This window comes from Myxocyprinus asiaticus, chromosome 30, assembly GCF_019703515.2.
Source record: "Myxocyprinus asiaticus isolate MX2 ecotype Aquarium Trade chromosome 30, UBuf_Myxa_2, whole genome shotgun sequence".
NCBI lineage: Eukaryota > Metazoa > Chordata > Actinopteri > Cypriniformes > Catostomidae > Myxocyprinus > Myxocyprinus asiaticus.
In genome coordinates, this window is record NC_059373.1 from 27,707,589 (window position 1) to 27,727,384 (window position 19,796).

At 39.1% G+C, this 19,796-nt stretch overlaps 2 protein-coding genes across 4 annotated transcripts; one reads left to right on the plus strand and one right to left on the minus strand.

The window, feature by feature from the left end:
- Nucleotides 1–1,125: 1,125 nt before the first annotated feature.
- On the plus strand, nt 1,126–6,473 carry si:dkey-284p5.3 (uncharacterized protein LOC557830 homolog). Of its 2 annotated transcripts, none has more exons than XM_051664001.1 (4): nt 1,126–1,507; nt 3,943–4,269; nt 6,219–6,269; nt 6,345–6,473. In XM_051664001.1, exons 1-4 carry the CDS (start codon nt 1,444–1,446, stop codon nt 6,362–6,364), a joined length of 462 nt encoding a protein of 153 aa, XP_051519961.1. In that variant the 5' UTR covers nt 1,126–1,443; the 3' UTR covers nt 6,365–6,473. The 2 variants fall into 2 exon arrangements, with proteins under 2 accessions (XP_051519961.1, XP_051519960.1); XM_051664000.1 differs by having other exon boundaries at nt 1,127–1,522.
- Nucleotides 6,433–19,489, minus strand: rida (reactive intermediate imine deaminase A homolog). 2 transcript variants are annotated; one of them, XM_051664002.1, is made up of 6 exons: nt 19,319–19,489; nt 10,795–10,900; nt 10,622–10,676; nt 10,453–10,521; nt 8,340–8,395; nt 6,433–7,847 (listed from the first exon to the last, which is right to left on the minus strand). In XM_051664002.1, exons 1-6 carry the CDS (start codon nt 19,381–19,383, stop codon nt 7,788–7,790), a joined length of 411 nt encoding a protein of 136 aa, XP_051519962.1. In that variant the 5' UTR covers nt 19,384–19,489; the 3' UTR covers nt 6,433–7,787. The 2 variants fall into 2 exon arrangements, with proteins under 2 accessions (XP_051519962.1, XP_051519963.1); XM_051664003.1 differs by lacking the exon at nt 19,319–19,489 and adding an exon at nt 18,992–19,107.
- Nucleotides 19,490–19,796: the final 307 nt, after the last annotated feature.

The window sequence follows — 19,796 nt, forward strand, 5'->3', positions numbered from 1 at the left end:
TGCGTTCGAATGATGGTGCATCTATGCTCCTAGGGGTCAGTGTCCAAGACAACATAAACCAAAAAAAGGACTGAGTGTACCTTTAATTACCTTATTCAAAACTATCTCATACTTCTCCCGTCACATTAAAATAATCATACAAAGTTTGGTAAGTCATAATTATGAGATACAAATAGTCAAAGATAAAAAGTCAAAATGATTAGATGTTAAGACATAACTTTGAGATAAAAAGTAATAATTATGAAATGTTAAGACAACTTTGAGATGACTTTTTATCTCATAATTTCAATTTTTATCTCATATTTATGACTTTGTATCTCATAATGTTGACTTTATTTCAAAATAATGACATTTTATCTCACAATTTTGAATTTGTATCTTATTATTATAACTTTTGATCTCATAATTTTGACTTACCAAAGCATTATTATTCTTTTTTATGTGGGAGAAATGGGCTTCCATAATCTCTAAAAAGTTTAAAAAAGTTTAAAAAAAAAATCTGTTGAGAAATTAATATGTAGACACAATTTATATTGGTCTACTATACTCATTTCAATCATTTGAGCATGAAATTTAGATCAAGTTTTATTTACGATCATAAATCAGAACTTCATTCAAGTGTGTTCAAACAGTGAATGTACAACAAAGAGCCAGTCTAATACAGCATACAATAAATAAAATAAAAAAGTGATATAAAACAATAAAAATAACTTAATACACTTGGAATGATAAAATATATAATAAATAAATAAACGAACACCTCCAGATATCACACTCTTGAACAATTATCTTTCCAACCTGCATCAATAATTCATTGATAGATTTATTGTCTGAAGTAAGAAACACATGGAGTAATAAAATAATTTTAAATCAATACAAAAAAAAAAAAAAAAAAAAAAAAAAGACTAAACCTGGGGTTTAAAGCAGTAACATTGAATTTGCGTTTATGAAATTTACCACAAAGGGAAACATATTCATCATATGCTACTGCAGGTGTCGCCAAAAACATGAAATCACCGACACATCGACAACGTGATGTCATGCTCAATTAAAAGTTAGATTACATTTTGCGGGTTGTTTTAAGTTCTATTTAAAAATAAAAGTGTCTATCTCAAAATCAAACATTTCTAACACGACACACTGAACGCCAGGAGGATACACCACCGATCATTTTCATCAGAGAGAACAACAGAGCACACTGCTGTTTTAGCATTGCAAATAAAACCGTGACCTGTAAAGTCACCGCGAATAAGGGCAGGTTTGCATATGACCGCCGTGTATACACACTCAAATGGATCTAATGCGTTACCTTCCGAGGGAATGACTGTCTCAGTCAAGGGCGCGTTTAATTAGCGGAGTCTTCCTGCACTTGAGATCGATGTGCACCGGTGGGCACGAGAACACTCAAAGTGTTTGACTTCACTCCTGTCATTGGAAAACACAATGGGATGCGCTTCTAGCACTCAGACCACCGCTCAAGACACAACACGAGTCAACACCAAACAAGGTGGGAGCACATCTGGTAAGATTATACAGTCCAGAAGTGCAGAATTGAGTTTGATCTTATTTTATCAAATGAACGTCGTTTAATTTCTGGGTGTTTCATGAAGTTGCATGAACAATTTCAAGTATATGGGCACTGCAGCTGGCATATTGGGCTTGAATTATATTGTAATATAATTTTCTTTATGTAGACACAAATGCTAAAGAAAAACATGCATGATAGATCCTTAAGTGATAGAGCAAGATTGTGATCTTAGTTACCCTTGGGATCCTGGGTCACCCTAAATGGAACTGAACCTGAGACCTTTGTGTAAGGCAGATCCTTATCCATTATGCTGTCATCAGCACGCCATGCAGTTTAGTTCTACTTGACTCCAGCGTCTCTCATAGAGAAACATATAGTATTAATTACACTTAAAGTCCCCCTGGAGAAAGCTAAGGTTAAAAGCCTTACCCAGATCCTAAAACATCTTCACATATTTAACAGAAAGTCACAAGAGAAAGACAATTGATAATTACCTCTAAAGTAACTTTTTTTGTCATCTGTGTGCTCAAAGTCATTTATTTATTAGCTAAAATTGAATTTGGAACTTTTGTATTGTGAACAGCGCAATACAAACACATTTGAAATGAATTGCATTCAATATAAATGAAATGAATTTTTCAAGCAAAATATGGCCAATTGTATTTTGTTTTGCGGTTGTGCTTATATGCTTATTCTGTGTCTATAGTGAGTCCTCGGAATTTGAGTAATTACTTTTAGGAATTATTTAACTGTCAGAGGAGGTCCTCCCCACCTTAGGTGCTCCTTCAAGTGTGGTGATGCATGTCAACCTGCCAAAGGCGTCATTTAAACAAAGTATGTAATTATGGACCTGAGAAGAAGGTTTAATGCAAATGTCGTGTACTTTAGACCAGAAGTTTGATGTTATATTGTTATAACCTCTAGTTTGCCTGTTTTAGTGCATCCACAGTTTTTTCCAGCATAGAAACATGTTATATATGGAGGTTTTCATTATTAAACCAGGATATTAATGTTTTGCTTCCAGTTTCAGATAATTATTAACAGTATAGTTTCAATAATGTAATTAGTAGACCAAGCATCAGTTTTGGGGTGTATTTCAAATTTCCTTTCAGATTTTCCTTTCAAAAAGTCCTTTCTGGCACTCTATTTACAATGATTCTTTTTTGTAGCTACCCCTTACACTGTATACTTTTCATTTTATGTATGTATACACATACACCGATCAGCCACAACATTAAAACCACCTGCCTAATATTGTGTAATTACCTCTCGTGCTGCCAAAACAGCGGCAACCTGCATCTCAGAATAGCATTCTGAGATGATATTCTTCTCATCACAGCTGTACAGAGCGGTTATCTGAGTTACCGTAGACTTTGTCAGTTTGAATCAGTCTGGTCATTCTCTGTTGACCTCTCTCATTAGCAAGGCACTTCTGTCTGCAGAACTGCAGCTCGCTGGATGTTTTTTTTTTTTTTTTTGGCACCATTCTGAATAAACTCTAGAGACTGTTGCGTGTGAAAATCTCAGGAGATCAGCAGTTACAGAAATACACAAATCAGCCCATCTGGCACCAACAGCCATCCATGCAATTATCTAATCAGCCAATCATGTGGCAGCAGTGCAGTGCATACAGTCATGCAGATACGGGTCAGGAGCTTTAGTTAATGTTCACATCAACCATCAGAATGGGGAAAAAATGTGATCTCAGTGATTTCGACCGTGGCATGATTGCTGGTGCTAGATGACATAAACAAATGACAAAAATATTTTTAATTTATCAATAAACATCATACAGTCCAGTAAACATAAAAAAAAGCTAAATCAATATTAGGTGTGACAGCCCCAATTCTCCTAGGTACACCTGGACACAGTTTTTCTTAGTTGTTGGCAGATAGGATGTTCCAAGCTTCTTGGAGAATTCTCCACAGTTCTTTTATCTATTTAGGCTGTCTCAATTGCTTCTGTCTCTTTATGTAATCTCAGACTGACTCAATGATGTTGAGATCCGGGCTCTGTGGGGGCCATGACATCTGTTGTTGGGCTCCTTGTTCTTCTTCTATTCAATTCTATTTGCAAAGGGAATGTTGAAATCTAAAATTGATATTTCCTACTGATACACTCAAAGCAGAATATATAAAAGAACTGTTTTAAGACGAATGTTTTTGTGAAAAATATCATGTGCTTAAGACTTTTGCACTGTACTGTATATATGTATATGGGAGTGCATATATTAAATAGATTTTATATATTGTGTATATATATGTATATATATATTATACACCGAAAATGTCTGTAGAACATCAATGTTTATTTTAAGGTCTTATTTTTTATTTTTTTTTAGAGATATATTTATTTATAATATTATTTAAATTATTACAAATATTTGACTTAATTTCTTAATCCCTAATGGACAGGCAATGCAAATGGTGGTCTTGCAGCAGACAATGAAACAATTCAAGCTCTTGATTTTACTGAGGAAGTACAGAGCTCTACGACTGCTACAGCTCACAGTGAGCCAGAAGCAGCTCTAGCTGATGCCCCAGCAGAAGCAGCTCCGGCTGATGCCCCAGCAGAAGCAGCTCCGGCTGATGCCCCAGCAGAAGCAGTTCCGGCTGATGCCCCAGCAGAAGCAGCTCTGGCTGATGCCCCAGCAGAAGCAGTTCCTGACCAGCCAGCAGAATCTGAACCCAACCCCTCCACAGCAGCTGAAAGTACTGAAGAATCTACACCAGCACCAAGTGGTAGGTTCTAAATACAAATTAGGGGGAAAAAAAGGGAAAGAATTAGTCACCCAAAAATGAGAATTCTGTCATTAATAACTCATCGTCATGTCTTCCAAACCTGACTTTCTTTCTTCCATGCAACGCCAAGGTGAGTTTTTGAAGAATGTCCTAGCCACTCTTTTCCACATGAAATTGAATGAGCACTAGAGCTCCAAAATGACCAAAGATGTACCGTAAAAGTATGACTTGATAGATTTGTGTGAGGAACAGATCAAAATTAAGTTGTTATTCACTGAAAATCTTGACATCCGCTCAGCTGTCTTTCACCCAATGTCCGATTTGGGAAAGAATTGTTCTTTTGAGGTGCATCTTTTCAATGGATCAGTTAACCCAGTTTACAAAATTGGACTAAATGATTCATTTATAAATCATCCATTTCTCAGGTTCAACTAACTGATTCAATAATCGGGTCGCAGATGTTAATAGCTCACTGAAGGGGAAAGTTATCAATCAACAACATAAATTTCAGTCTGTTCTTTACACAAAGCTATCGAATAACTGCAGAGGACTTGAAATATTGTGCATGAGTCATTCGACCACTTTTATAATAGTTTTAGGGTGCTTTTTTGGGGCTTGACAGCCCAAGTTTACTTTCATTATATGAAAAAGAGTGTCCAGGATATTACAGGATCTGTTGTAGAAAGTCTTATGGGTTTGGAATGACACAAGGGTGAGTTAATGAAGACAGAATATTCATTTTTGGATAAACTATTTATTTAATGATTCCTACTCTGCTAGTTTTTATCTTACGAAGACAGCTGTTTATCAATTCATGAATCATTTTTAGTATGAACAAATTTCCTTCAGAAAATGGGCTCAAAGTAATCCTTCTCAGGATCAAAATACACTATACCTCATGTTCCTTGCCTGTGTATGCAAATCGCTTGGGCACTTTCAAGGGACATATCTCTAGATGCAAAGTAACTTGCACCTTCTCTTAAGCAATGAAGAAAAAGGACAGTCTATATACAGTATACAGTTGTCATGCTTACTGTAAAACTGTACCTTTTTATTACTTTAATAAGCACACCATTTGCTTTCTCATCATATGTACTTTCCAGTTAAAGTGAAAGTAGAGATCGCAGTAGTTTAAACCCAAATAGTGTGTTCGTTAAACTCTGTTAAGTAACCTGACAAGTGTCCTACAAACTGTTCCATGACTCGGATGCTGCCCCGAGTTTCCCTTTCCAGCCCTTGTAACAGACCATTTTACAAGGTTTTCTAGCTTAGAAATGTTCTTTTACTTATATGGTCCGAAAAAGGTTAGGAGAACTGAATCTCAAGACAGACACTATATGATTTTGGCTAGTACATACACAATTTCATTTTGCGATTAACAATATGCAATAAATAATTGAAAAATGAGTAATAGATTATTTTCATTTCTTTAAAATAGTTATTTTGCCCAGATCTGGAACATGCCAAGGGCAACAACGTGCTTCACTGCCAGAATTTCAAATGTAAATGTCAATTTATTCACTGATGCAAATATCTGGGGTGCTCTGTGGAAAAAAAAAGACTTTGTGAAATGCATACTGACTAGCCACAGAAAATGAATAAAATAGAAATAATTTCCTATCTGCTAGGACACAGCAACACATTTTTAAGTGTTTCAGACTAGTTGTAATTACTTGCAAGTTCAACATAAGAAGCTAGAAAAGATAAACCCACAGGGCAAGCCTGAAAGATGTCAAGTTATGAGATTTCTGCCTAGTAACATTAGATTTATGCCACTTAAAAGAAACAAAAACCAAATGACCTCTGAGGACTGTTAAATTGGCGATATGTCTGACGATTTCAAATGAATCAAATGATTGAATAGAGTAGAATTTCATTTAAGACAAGTTCGTTTCTTGGATGATGATGTAAGTTACTTATGTAAATGATCCTTTTTTTTTTTTTTTCAGAAAATACAACTGAGGGCCAGGCAGATTCCTGCCCACCTGAGGAAGGACCAGGTAAGTGTAATAATATCATTAGAAAAAGGTTTTATGTCTGTATGTAACTCAGTTCCCTTATCTGCTCTTTTTCAGCTACTGGTGAAGACAGTTAAGTGTGCATCGATTGGCAGAGTTTCTGCAGAATCCAGACTGGAACACATATTTCCAATACAATCAGGATTTCACTTGAGATTGTTTAATAAAACTACAATGAAACAGTAGTTTATTTAGTATACAGTTATTGCTTTCTTGTTGCCAAGGTATAGACCCACTCATCTTCGAAGACTTTCTTATATATATATACACAGAACTGTGCAAAAGTTTTAGGCACTTGTGAAAAATGTTGCATAGTGAGGATGTCTTCAAAAATAATGACATAAATAGTTTTCATTTATCACTTAATGTCATACAAAGTCCAGTAAACATAAAAAAAGCTAAATTAATAGTTTGGAGTGACAACCTTTGCCTTTAAAACAGCACCAATTCTCCTAGGTACACCTGGACACAGTTTTTCTTAGTTGTTGGCAGATAGGATGTTCCAAGCTTCTTGGAGAATTCTCCACAGTTCTTTTATCTATTTAGGCTGTCTCAGTTGCTTCTGTCTCTTTATGTAATCTCAGACTGACTCAATGATTTTGAGATCCGGGCTCTGTGGGGGCCATGACATCTGTTGTAGGGCTCCTTGTTCTTCTTCTATTCAATTCTATTTGCAAAGGGAATGTTGAAATCTAAAATTGATATTTCTTACTGATACACTCAAAGTAGAATATATAAAAGAACTGTTTTAAGACAAAGGTTTTTGTGAAAAATATCATGCGCTTAAGACTTTTGCACAGTACTATATATACATCAAGTATTTGCATTCTGTATATATAGAATGCAAATACCCCACAAATATACCCAATTATAGCTTAATGAACCCTTGCATCAAGATGCAAAAGGCCAAAGAGAATATCAAAATTGTAAAACATTCTATTTTTAAGCCATGAATTAACCGTTACAATGACCACTGAAATTCCTGGTCTTTATCATGAATGGAAACACTCCAATTCATGTTATATGCATTTACAATAATGACAATAGATAAAGTAGCTGAATAAACAAGATTTTTGTTTATTCATGGTATGCTAATATTTTCATGCAAAAAAACAAAAAAACAAAAAACAGGCCAGCAGATGGAACAGAACTCTCTCTAAATGGAAGAAATGTTGAATTTTGCTGTGTGGTCTAATTTAATAATGACAGAATTTTAGGAGTTTAAAAATAAAGCTTAACATGAACTATGTTTTGCATCATTGTTATTGTAGATAACATATGTTATTATAAGATTAAAGATAAATGAATGTAATGATACTGTATAACAACCACAGTAAATTCACTTAGTAATTAATAAACTGTTTTTCTGTTGGTGTTTCCCTTTGTTGATGCACATGATGTAATGTAAGGTTGTAAGTGTGATTGCTTTTCTAATTTGTGGCTGTGGCCTTCTCCATATAACTGTATTTACAATTTGTTATGCATGCTTTGGTCATACAGTCAGGAGGCATCTGTGATGGGTCCCAATACAGCGACAGCTTCAATCTCAACAAGCCCGCCCTGTAAAACAGAAAATACAATTACATCAAGAACAAGAAAACAAAGGAAGGTATAAACACAAATAATATAGTTTTTCAATCTTCTTAGATTCTAAACATAGATTTTTTACATTTTCTGATATCTTTAAAAGTTGTTACCACAATGCTAGACTATGGGTGGTTGCCTGGTTATTACTAGGCAGCTATAGGGTGTTCTGGGTGGTTGCTTACTGGCCCACATCAAAAGAGCCCACCCCCAAGTCTCTAGTCACTGGATATGGCTTGGGGTCCCTCCAATTTAATTATGAGATTTTTTAGACAGTTTTATTATTCACCAGGTGAAAATCCTAATTCTGATTGCTTGATAAAGTATTATCACACCTCTCCTCAGCAAGCCGCATGATTTGAGGTATCATTAATGCCTGTAGGTTTGAGATGAGTTATGTACCAATCAATGTTTAATACTTAGAGTTAGCGATTTGACAACATCAACTAAACTGCACTTAATACTTACTCTGGGTAGGGCAGCTACTTGATAGGCAGCTCTAGCTGGGAAATTTCTGGTGAAAACTATTAAAAAGAGAGTGGGATAGAAAAAGTCATACAAAAGAGAAATTAAAAAACATAAAATACAACGTCCAGAAAAAATAAAACATAAGCATCAGTTGTTAGACAACGGGAAACTCTGGTTTCTGTGCCCAACACATACAGTAGGTATCTAAAACAAAATCTTCGTAACAGTTAAAGGTAGAGCAGAAGTGGATTTTATTGATACAATAACTAAGGTGGTGGAAAAGACCCATAACTGATTAATCGGCCGTCAGTTTTAAAAAACTGATTTATAGAATGATAACAAAAACTTTCATATTCTTTCCTTGCTATGACAGACACAGACATAGAGGCAACAAGAATGCAAAATTAATAGTCACAGATGCAGTTTATTATGCAACCAAAATCCCCCCAAAAAATGCTTAACACAGGACTTCTAAATATAAACAAGCCCAAATTCCACTGGGGACTCTTATTTTGAAATGACGGAAACTAGGCTTCTTTTCAATTTAAGTACTTCCCAAATTATTCTTTTTATAGCCAACATATTTACCACATAGGGTTTTGTGTGTATATATATTTCACCAGATAAGGTGTAATGTGTTTAGGAATAAGGTTTATTATTAATCACAAGATATGAAGTTGGAGACATGATGTATATACGGACAAGAGTCACAGTTCCATAAAGTCAAATTTGTTTTGCAGGCCCTTGCTTCAATTTAGAACACTTCATTAACAAATAATAATAGCAAAATATGCATTGAAGTGAGGATGAAAAAATGGATGAATATTGTCAATTATGAAAGATCTAGATACAGCAAATTCCCACGAGGCGTCAGTGATTGTTTTTATTTCACCTCTACAGGCCACTGTTATACTGTAGAACCATGTTGCTCTAACTGTAGAATCCTCTATGGCCAGCCACAGAAGAACAAGTAGGGGGCTGCAAAGATTTTTGCTGATAACCGTTAGTTCCAAAATGTAACTATTGGCACTGATTAATTGGTAAAACCGATATATCATTCTACCTCTAGTTAAACTCACTTGATATTAATATCTTGATATGGACACCTTGTGTGTTAATTTATAAATTACATCTCTGCTAACCCAAAGTGTAGTTAATAGCATTTTCTCTACTTCTCTACAAAATTCTGTCAAAATTTACTCACCTCCATGTTGTTCCAAATATGTATGATTTTCTTCCATGTTTCACAAAAGCAGTTATCTAGCAGAATTTCAAAGGTGCTTGCCTATCCTTTGTCCCCATTCACTTCTATTGTATGGAAAAGTGCAGCTTGGACATTCTGCTAGAAAACTCCTTTTGTGTTACACACAAGAAAGTAATATCAGTTTGGAACAACATAAGGGTGAGAAAATGATGACAGATTTTGGGGGGGGGGTGTTGAATTGTCCCTTTAAATGATTGACAAGCATAAAAATTCAATTTCAAAAGACAAGAAAAACATTTTATCCTCTTGTTTCTAACTGTATCATAAATTGAATTTTATTGAGAGACAATGAATGTAAACTCTGTTCACACTCATTTGCATGACTCATCATGGAAATTTTGTGTGGTAGGAGGCAGTGATGATGGGTTGTCCTCAAGGAGAAGAGTCTATCGTTTCACACAACTGCAATGTATCCCTTTACATGCAGAGAGGGTAGGATTACCCACCAGCATTGTATTGAAGAGGAAATACCCGGTGCTGCACAGAGGCATCATTCTGTAACATTTGAATAAACAATAACTGCTTAAAGTGTTAACACCAAAGTGTAGGAAATGTGAACGGAAGGTATTTTGGTTTAGGTACTTCTGATTATTAACAACAGTTATTTTTTGCCCCTGTACTACAGAAGGCAAAATATTGTGCATCAGTATCACTGCCCATGAAACCCATGGAGATTTTCAATATTATCAAAGCTTTGCAGAGCTTTTCATTCAATAAAACTGTAAGGAAAATCTGTGGGTGTGAGTATAGGGATAATTTGACACTCTCTGTGGTGGATTATGCCATCATGAAGCTTTTCTGAAAACTCTTTACAAGTGTCAAGCACACGACTCCTTCAATCTTACTCACATTGCTTGTAAACATCATTGACGTTATTGAAGTCATTTATGTCTGCCAACAGCACTGTTGTCTTGATAACTGCAAAAAAGGTAGACTTTATGAACAAATTGTCAAACTTTTTGAAAGCATGAAAGGAATTACATGTAACTCAACAACCAAGTGATAGTAGATGACCTACCGTTTTCATATCCACATCCGGCAGCTTTCAGAATCTCCCCCATGTTAATAAGTGCCTTTGAAGTTGTAAAGAAAAAAATGCACTAAGGACATAATTCAATATATCCCAAACTGGGAAGGAAAACAAATCTATTCGATAGCCACTGTACAAATGTTGCCCTTTTTTTGTCTCACCTGTTTGGCCTGGGCCTGCACCCCTCCTGCCACCAGCTGTCCAGAGGCAACATCCATACCCAACTGTCCTGAGATATACACTGTGCGATCCGCCACGACAGCCTGGCTGAATGTTATTATAACATAATTTTAAAAAATATGAATTAATTGTGAAGTCTTGGAACTGCAGAAGAAATAGGGATGTATTACTCATACAAATGACAGTTTTTCCTCGCTTGCTGACAGTAGAACTTAATCAGTTCTGTAATGTACAGTATAAGATAGTACTCTCTGGAAAGAAACGTTTTTTTATTTTTTATTTCCTTACAGTATTTACCTGCACACTTCTATATTTTATGTAGTATAATGTGCTATAAACTCAAAACAAACAGATTGACCTGCAAAATTCTCCCTGGTTGATTGAGGTTTGTGTAGTAGCATTTTGAATTGATCTCACTGGTGTGTTGTGAGCAGTGGAATAGTCTGTAAATTTGTTGGGTTTGTATTTCATTTGAAGCCAATATTTAAAGGAATATTCTGGGTTCAATACAAGTTAAGCTCAATTGACCGCATTTGTGGCATAATGTTGAATATGAAGAATTTCGTCTCGTCCCTCCTTTTCTTTAAAAAAAAAAACTGATGTTACAGTGAGACACAATGAAAGTGAATGGAAGAAATGTGAAACTTATAATTTTATAAAAGCACTTACATTAATTTGTCATTGAAAAAATCTCGGTTATGTACATAACCTCGGTTCCCTGAGACGAAAGGAACGAGACATTGCATGCTAACGCATATGAGGAGTGTCCTTCCACACGACCTAGTTGAAACCTCTCTACAATAACGGCAATATTCTAATATTGTCTATGGTGTTTGAGCCCCGCCCATTTAGGTGCGAAGCTGTCCGCTATAAATGCAGGTGCACAAACACAATTCCTCAGAATTTTCTGACTGAGGGACAAGGAGCGCATTGCTCGCACCTCAAAAGAACTGAGTCTTGTTGTGCGGCCAGCGTTCGCAATGTCTCGTTCCCTTCGTCTCAGGAAACCGAGGTTACATACATAACGGAGATGTTCCCTTACGACTCAGTACACTTGACTTTGCGTGCTAATGCATATGAGGAACAGAATCCCATCACACCGCACTACACGACATAACCTTCCAGTGAGGAAACATGATGCCGCAGTCCCACGGGATGGAGACCGACATGAGTATGCCACAAGTGAGTGACACTCATGTTGGGCCAGGAGGCGAGCACTCAGAATGAATATATGAAATATAGTCATATAGTACGAATTAACCCCTTCACAAAACCAGTTGGGAAGGGAGTTTATTTATAATGAAAGTGCTTGTGACTTTATGGTAAATTGCAATGGCCTGAATGCTGGCAGTTGTGTAAAATGATGGGGAGCCTGTACTTAAGGGAAGGGGCATAAGTAAATGTTTGGCAGATGAAATACCAAGCACTCTAAACAGAGAGGACTTGTGAAGAGAGAGACGTTATGTCAAGGTCAGTGGTTCCCAACCCTGTTCCTGGAGGCCCCCAAACACTGCATATTTTGTATATATCCCTTTTCTGACACACCCAGTTCAGGTCTTGGAGTCTCCACTAATGAGCTGATGAGTTGAATAAGGTGTGTTTGATTAGATAGATATCCAAAATGTGTAGTGTTGGGGGGCCTCCAGGAACATGGTTGGAAACCACTGGTCTAGGTTGTAAAACCTTACGAATGTGTTTTGAGAAGACCATCCTGCTGCAAAACATATGTCTTGTACAGACACACCGTTCGTCCATGCTCATGAGGAGGCCATGCCTCTAGTTGAGTGTGCTTTAACACCAATTGGGCAAATCTTACCCTGCAAATCATAAGCCAGGGCAACTGCATCAATGATCCAGTGAGAAAGTCTTTGCTTGGAGACAGACATTCCTTTCGTTCATCCTCAATAGCACACAAAGAGCTTATCAGACAGTCTGAACTGGCGGGTACACTCAACGTATGTGTGTAGCGCCCGCACAGAGCATAACAAATGCAAGGATTGTTCCTCACCCAAATTAAATGGAGTAGGGAAGAAGGCTTGAAGGTGAACCACCTACGCTCTGAAGGGCGTGGTTAGAACCTTAGGCACATAGCCTTTTCTGGGTTTGACAGTGGCTTTTGAAAGACCGGGACCAAACTCCAGACATGAATTGTCAATTGATAGTGCATGTAAGTCACCAACCTGTTTTACTGAGGACAGAGCCAGCAGTAGTGCGGTCTTAATGAAGAGCATGCACAAATCAACAGAGTCCTCGAAGGGGTGCCCTGCTAGCGCTTTTAGGACCAAAGTTAGGTACCAAGTCGGGACTCTAGCCAGCCGAGGTGGATTTAATCATCTTGCTTCTCTAAGGAACTTTATGATTAAATCATGCTTGCCTATAGTGGAGCCGACTTCAGGTGGATGATACGCAGATATAGTCGCCACATAAACTTTGAGCACTGACAGAGGGAGTCCTGCGTCTAATTGCTCTTGAAGAAATATGAGAATTTAATGTATGGGGCATTTCACTGTGTCTTTGCAATGTGAAAGACACCAATCAGTAAACACATTCCATTTTAGCATGTAGAGGCATCTCGTGGACAGCGATCTGGCCTGTAAAATGGTGTTCATGACTGAATGCATCAGTTCTGGCGCTGTTCAGGGGCCACGCATGCAGGTTCCACAGCTTGGGCTGGGGATGCCAGATTGTGCCTTACGCCTGAGAGAGGAGATCCCTCCTCAGCAGTATTTCCCATGGCGAGCTGTATAACATCTCTATCATTTCCGGAAACCATGGCTGATTGGGCCATTTCGGTGCAACCAATAGAATCGTTTCCTTGTCCTCTCGGATTTTGCATATGACAGTGAATTATGCACACTGGAAGAAACGCATATTTGGTGGACAGTGGGCGTTCTCCACTGAGGCAAATAGATTGATTTCTGCTTTGCTGAATATTTCCCAAATCCTCAGGACAGTTGAAGTTTCCATTCCCCCGGTATCACCCCTTGGCGTGACAATAGGTCCGCACCATAATTGAGACGGCCTGGGAAATATGTCGCTCTCAGTGAAAGGAGATGACGCTCGCTCCACAGGAGGAGGTGACGCGTCAGTCTCATCAATGGTGGTGAATGAATTCCGCCTTGGCGGTTTATATACGCCACAACTGTCATGTTGTCTGAGTGAACCAGTACATGACAGTTCGCTATTTCTGACTGAAAAGCCTTCATGGCTAGGAATACAGCTGACAGCTCTAGATGGTTTATGTGCCATGCCCTCCTCGCACCTGTCCAGGTGCCGAAAGCCAGGTGCCCTTCACACACCTCCCCAACCTGTGTTGGAAACATCCCTAGTCACCACTTTCTGCCTGAAAATCTGCCCCAGCATGACACCTCGCTGGTAAAAGGCAGGAGCTGACCAAGGTGCTAGAGTAGCTATACAGCGGTGAGATACAGTGATGCGCATGTGCCATGGCGCCAAGCATGTCGTGGCACATGGCGCTTGAGCCAGCACTGAAGAGGTCTCATGTGTAAAAGACCTAATGGAATGACCACGGATGCCACCGCCATAAACCCCAATGCTTTTTGAAACAGCTTCAGTGGAAGTTTTCTCCCCAGATTGAACTGAGACAGACACTGCAGAATGGCCTGAACGTGCTCGCTTGTGAGGTGCACATGTCCGCTCACGGAGTCGAGGCGGGCTCCCAAAAAGGAGATTTGTTGGCTGGGGGAAGAGTGTGCTTTTCATCCAGTTGACATAGAGGCCCAAGCTGTTTAGATGCTGAAGAAGTCTCTGTGCTGGCATAACAGAGCCTCTGATTGGGCCAGTAACAGCCAATTGTCGAGGTAGTTCAAAATGTGCACACCGCTCAGTTTCAGAGGGGCGAGAACAGCATCGATGCACTTTGTGAACGTGCGAGGAGCCAGAGACAGCCCGAAGGGCAGACCTTTGAATTTATGCCGTTCCTCGAATGCGAATCTCAAAAATATCCTGTGATGTTGTGCAATTTGGACATGAAAGTACGCATCTTTCAGATCTGTCGACACAAACCAATCATGTGGGCGGACGTGTGATAAGATCCTTTTCTGAGTAATCATTTTGAATGGGCGCTTTGCAAGTGCACGATTCAAATGTCTCAGATCTAGGATTGGCCGAAGCCCGCCATCTTTCTTTGGGACAAGAATATAATGGCTGTAAAACTCTTTTTGGGTTTGACAATTTGGAACAACCTGTATCGCGTTTTTCACATGGAGATTGTGTATTTCGGCTCGTAACACTGGTGTGTCTGATACAGCTGCTTCCGTTTGACCGGTGACTCTGCGGCGGCAGCTGAGCAAACTTATCCACAGAGCCGCCAAAGAAGCTGGCTGGAGACACTGGAGCATCCAACAGAGTGTTTTTTCCTTGTCACGCATTTCCATGAGGGTCAGCCAGATGTGACAATCTAGAACTACCAGGTTGCCAATTGACTTGCTAATGGCCAGTGCAGTGACTCTCGTGGCACACAGCGCTAAGTCCATAGCGGTGCAGAGCTCTTTGAATGTCTCTGGATCGTAACCTTGCTCGTTCATTTGCTTGAGGAGCTTGGCTTGAAAGACCTGGAGCACCGCCATCGTGTGGAGTGCTGAACCAGCTTGGCCTGCCGCTGAGTATGCTCTTCCAGCCAGTGCGGACGTCAGTCGACAGGGCTTGGAAGGATGAATGGGGCGTGATTACCTCGCCTTGCTACTCTCTGGGCAGAGGTGTGCCGCTACTGCGTCCTCCATGGGGGTAGTTGGGCATAACTGTTTTCTTCCCCATAATCCACATTAGAGAGGATGTAATCGCTGTGCGGGCGAGCTGAATAGGGCACGTGCCAGGATTTTGACAGATCGTTATGAACTTCAGGGAATAACGAGGCAGATCTACAAGACACGGTCGCTTGACGGCATCCGGACTGCAGGAACCATTCATCAAGGCAAGATTGTGTAGGTTCCTCTGGGGGAGACCACTTGATATCGAGCTCTTCAACCGCCCCTGAAAGGACGCGAAGCATCTCCTTGTCAATGTTGTGTACACGCCCCTTGCCCTTGCTAGGGGAAGGGGCAGTAGTGTCATCCACTGACCACTCGCCTGATGCAGCGAGAGACATGACATTTTCATCATCCCCAGTGTCAGAACCGGCGAACGAGACGAGGCTGTGTGCTCCTGCAGAGGGCCGGAGCTCATCACGCACATAATGTATCGGCATTGACGCATTTCATGGAGATTGAGGGGCTCGAGGGGCGTGTGCCGGCACAGGTCCACCTCAAATTCATCCTGCTTGACCTCGCGGCCCTGCCATGCCTGCTCCCTTGAGTGTCACAGATGAGGTGGATGGGAGGGCACGGGAGGCTGGATCGTCCCTCAGAACGAGGGCAATTCGCGATGCAGCGTCTTGTGACTCATGCCCTCGCAGTGAGGGCAGTCTGTCTCCATGAGAGCTGTCTCTGCGTGGGCGCGGCCCAGACAGTGAATGCAGCTCTCATGCTGATCTGACGGCAGGATTTGCCACTCGCACAAGGAACTCTTATGGAACGACATCTTTAAAAAGACGCGAACGCATAAGCGACTCATATATATATATATATATATATACACACACACACACACACACAATTTACAATTGCTTTATAAGGATACACGACTCCTGCTGAAGCGCTCCAGGGAATCAGGATGCTGAAGCGGCCCGTTCACCAGCGAAGCATCAAATGGCGAGGCGGAGTGATCTTCGCTGGAGCACTGCAGGGGGGCGGAGAGTCTTCACGTTGCCGTGAAGATCCCGCCCGCTGACTCCTATAGTTGACGCCGAAGCAGTAAAGGGCTTCTAGATGAGAGATGAATTGCTGTCTTGAAGGAAGAAAGTTCTGAGGAAGTGTGTTTGTGCACCTGCTTTTACAGCGGACAGCTTCGTGCCTAAAAGGGCGGGACTCAAACACTATAGCCAATATTAGAATATTGGCGTTATTGTAGAGGTTTCAACTAGGTCGTGTGGATGGACACTCCTCATATGCGTTAGCACACAATGTCAAGTGTACTGAGTAATTAGGGAACTCATGAATTATTTGAGCTGTAAAGTTGTTAAAATAACTTTTACAGTCGTTTTAGGGTTTGTTGACATTACATCGTCATAGCAATGTAGTAAAATTGGTTATAACTTTAGACAGAAAAGGTTAGTAAGTGATTTTATCACACTAAAATCATGTTTACAAGCATACTGTTTATGTCTTGTGGATATACTTTTGAAAAAGTTTGTATTTTAACATATTTTATGGATTGGCCCTGTTCACTTCCATTGTAAGTGCTCCATAACAACCCAGATTTTTGCCTATTTTTTTTTTTTTTTTTAAAGAAAAGGTGGGGCAAGTCAAAATAATTTTTTGTGGTAATCTATATTATGCCAAAAATGCTGTCGATTGAGCTTAACTTGTATTGATCCCAGAATATTCCTTTAATTTTGGCAGAAGTGAATGTGGTTTTGAGTGTAATATTTCATGTAATGTGGAAGTTTGAGGTTTGTACAAATTGGTGTGTAGTTTTGAGATGTTTATAGTTCAGAGAAAACGGTTCATTGCTTCACTTAGCGATCAAAAAACCCCCCAAAAAACTCTGGTAACAATCAAAGTCCTTTTCAAGGCAAAGTCAGTCCACTCGGCGGCCATCTTTGGTATGGTCCCAGACACCTATTTTCGAAGGATACAAGCAGCATAAAAGTAAAGCTGCTTTCTACTTGAATGGGGAAAGACCGAAATCTCCAAAACAGTAGGTCAAGATAACGATCAAAGAACATATTTCAAATCAGCAGTAAAATCTGACAACACTGGTATCACAAATTGTGCTTCTTTCGCTCAGATCATGCTAAAAACGCAATTTTTCATGCTGGTCCAGCAAATGCACACGGGCAATCTCGAAATGACTGATATCTAAAAGCTGTCTGGTTCTTTTACCAGTAATGTGGGACTTCCTTTTCAACAGCTGCCATATTGGACGTTCCATTTTCTCCCATTCATTTTAATACAAATGCTCTGTCTCAGGCAAAATAGTCTCTGTAACGAACAATGCATCTTGAAAAATGTTGTCCTCCAATGCCTTCTACTGGAATAACCAGCACACTGCAGTTGCGAACAGGCCAACAGACCAAGTTTTTTTCTGCTTTATTAAAGATAGATTATTACAGTTTATTTGGGTATTAAACTTTATAACCTGGTTTATAAATATCACACTGTAGTCTTCTAGACCACAAAGTGCATGCCTGAGTCCAGCCTGAGATCACTGGGTAAGACCAAACCATAAAAGTTTGAGTCCAAGACAAGAGAAAGAAACCTAGTTAATGTGTGATTAATTTAAGACCAGTTCACAATTAGTTATATAATGCAATCAATCACGAATGTGCCAATTATTTGCACAAGTGTGCCTGCACAATTATAGGAAAAGTAATTCCCTTGGTCTCAGTTTTTCAAAAAAGTACTTAGGAGTTCCACTTACTCAAAAGTCTTCTTAGAGGAGGAATAAATTATCTGAATTAAGCCCAAAATAACCCTTTCTGCCATAAGAATACTTTAGAAGCTCTTTAAAAGGATTTTGAAACAAGACTGTACTTTATTTTATATTTTAAAAAATGTTTAAAAAAACAAAAATCCTGTAAAAATGACACCTCGGCAGCAATGTACATTTATTATTATTGGGTACATATGGCCTGATCATTATTATGTCCATAAAGTGTCTCATAGGCAATTAAACCACTAACAAAGCCACTGTTGTGCAGAACTAAGCAAGTTGGACTCTGGTCAAGGTAATAATATTGCCACCTCTAACTGTCTATTGGTTGAAACATAAAACACCCCCTGAAACAAGCAAAATCAAGTCCTTTACATGTCAAAAAACAAAATGCATCACATTTTGTAAAGAAATAAGACCTTAAATTTGATAAACAATTTCTGTGATAACGCATACATGCAAGTACTAGATTTAATCTGAGAACTTCTGAAGTATTTGGCAGCAGGTACAGACAGTTGTGTCTCTTGTTCAGTGGCAGTATAGAGCAGTTCCAACAGTTTTATAATGCATGCAATTATGCATTGTAATTATGCATAATACATCACAAAATTACACTTTAATGAAATAGTTGGAAACTAAGCCTATTTGTTCCAACATATTAACAAAGTTGATTGAGAAGAATCCTACCTGTAAATGCCCTGTCTAACAGGGGCTGTAGGTGTATAAGGGATTTTTCTCTGAACAGAAGACATCTCGTCCAAACAGTACAGTAAAATTTGCACCAAATCTTCAGCACAAAGTTGACGAGATCATTATGAGTGTGCGTAATGACACGCCCCGAGCAAATATTACATTGCAATGTCATTTCAGGCCTTTTGTCGGTCAAGGTTGGTTATTAAACGCGTAACTAGACGAGTTTAAATAAATAAATACAAATCAATATCTTTATGCTAAAGCACGTCACGTGTGCGTTTATTGAAGAACATAAACTCAGTTCGACAGACTGATTCTCACCTGTAGGGCCCGATCGCGGCTGGAGCAGCTGCAGTGTGAATGATCTTTCTAATAACCGCAGACATCTCTCATTAACGAGACCCCTTAAATCAAAACTGTCCAGTGCAAACTTGAAGCTATGCTGATGATGCTTGAAAAGAAGAGTAACTCTGGTTTGTAGAGCTTCACTTCCAGTAGGCGTGCACGATTCCTACCATAACTATAGACATATAAAGACATTTGTGTTCATGTCTATTCTTTTATATTTTGCACAGTTCGGTCATAACATTGGTTAAAGTTGGGAGGGAGGGAATGGGCAGACACAATATAAATGGTAAAACAAGCTGATTCGGACTTTCATGCAGAAATATTGTAGCTGGCACAAGTTATTAAAAATGCAGGGCTTTGTGTAATAGTACAATTACGGTAATTCAATTCATGAACGATCTCAAGAGGATAGACTACACAAAAAACTGCATGACATCTTCATCAAAGGCAA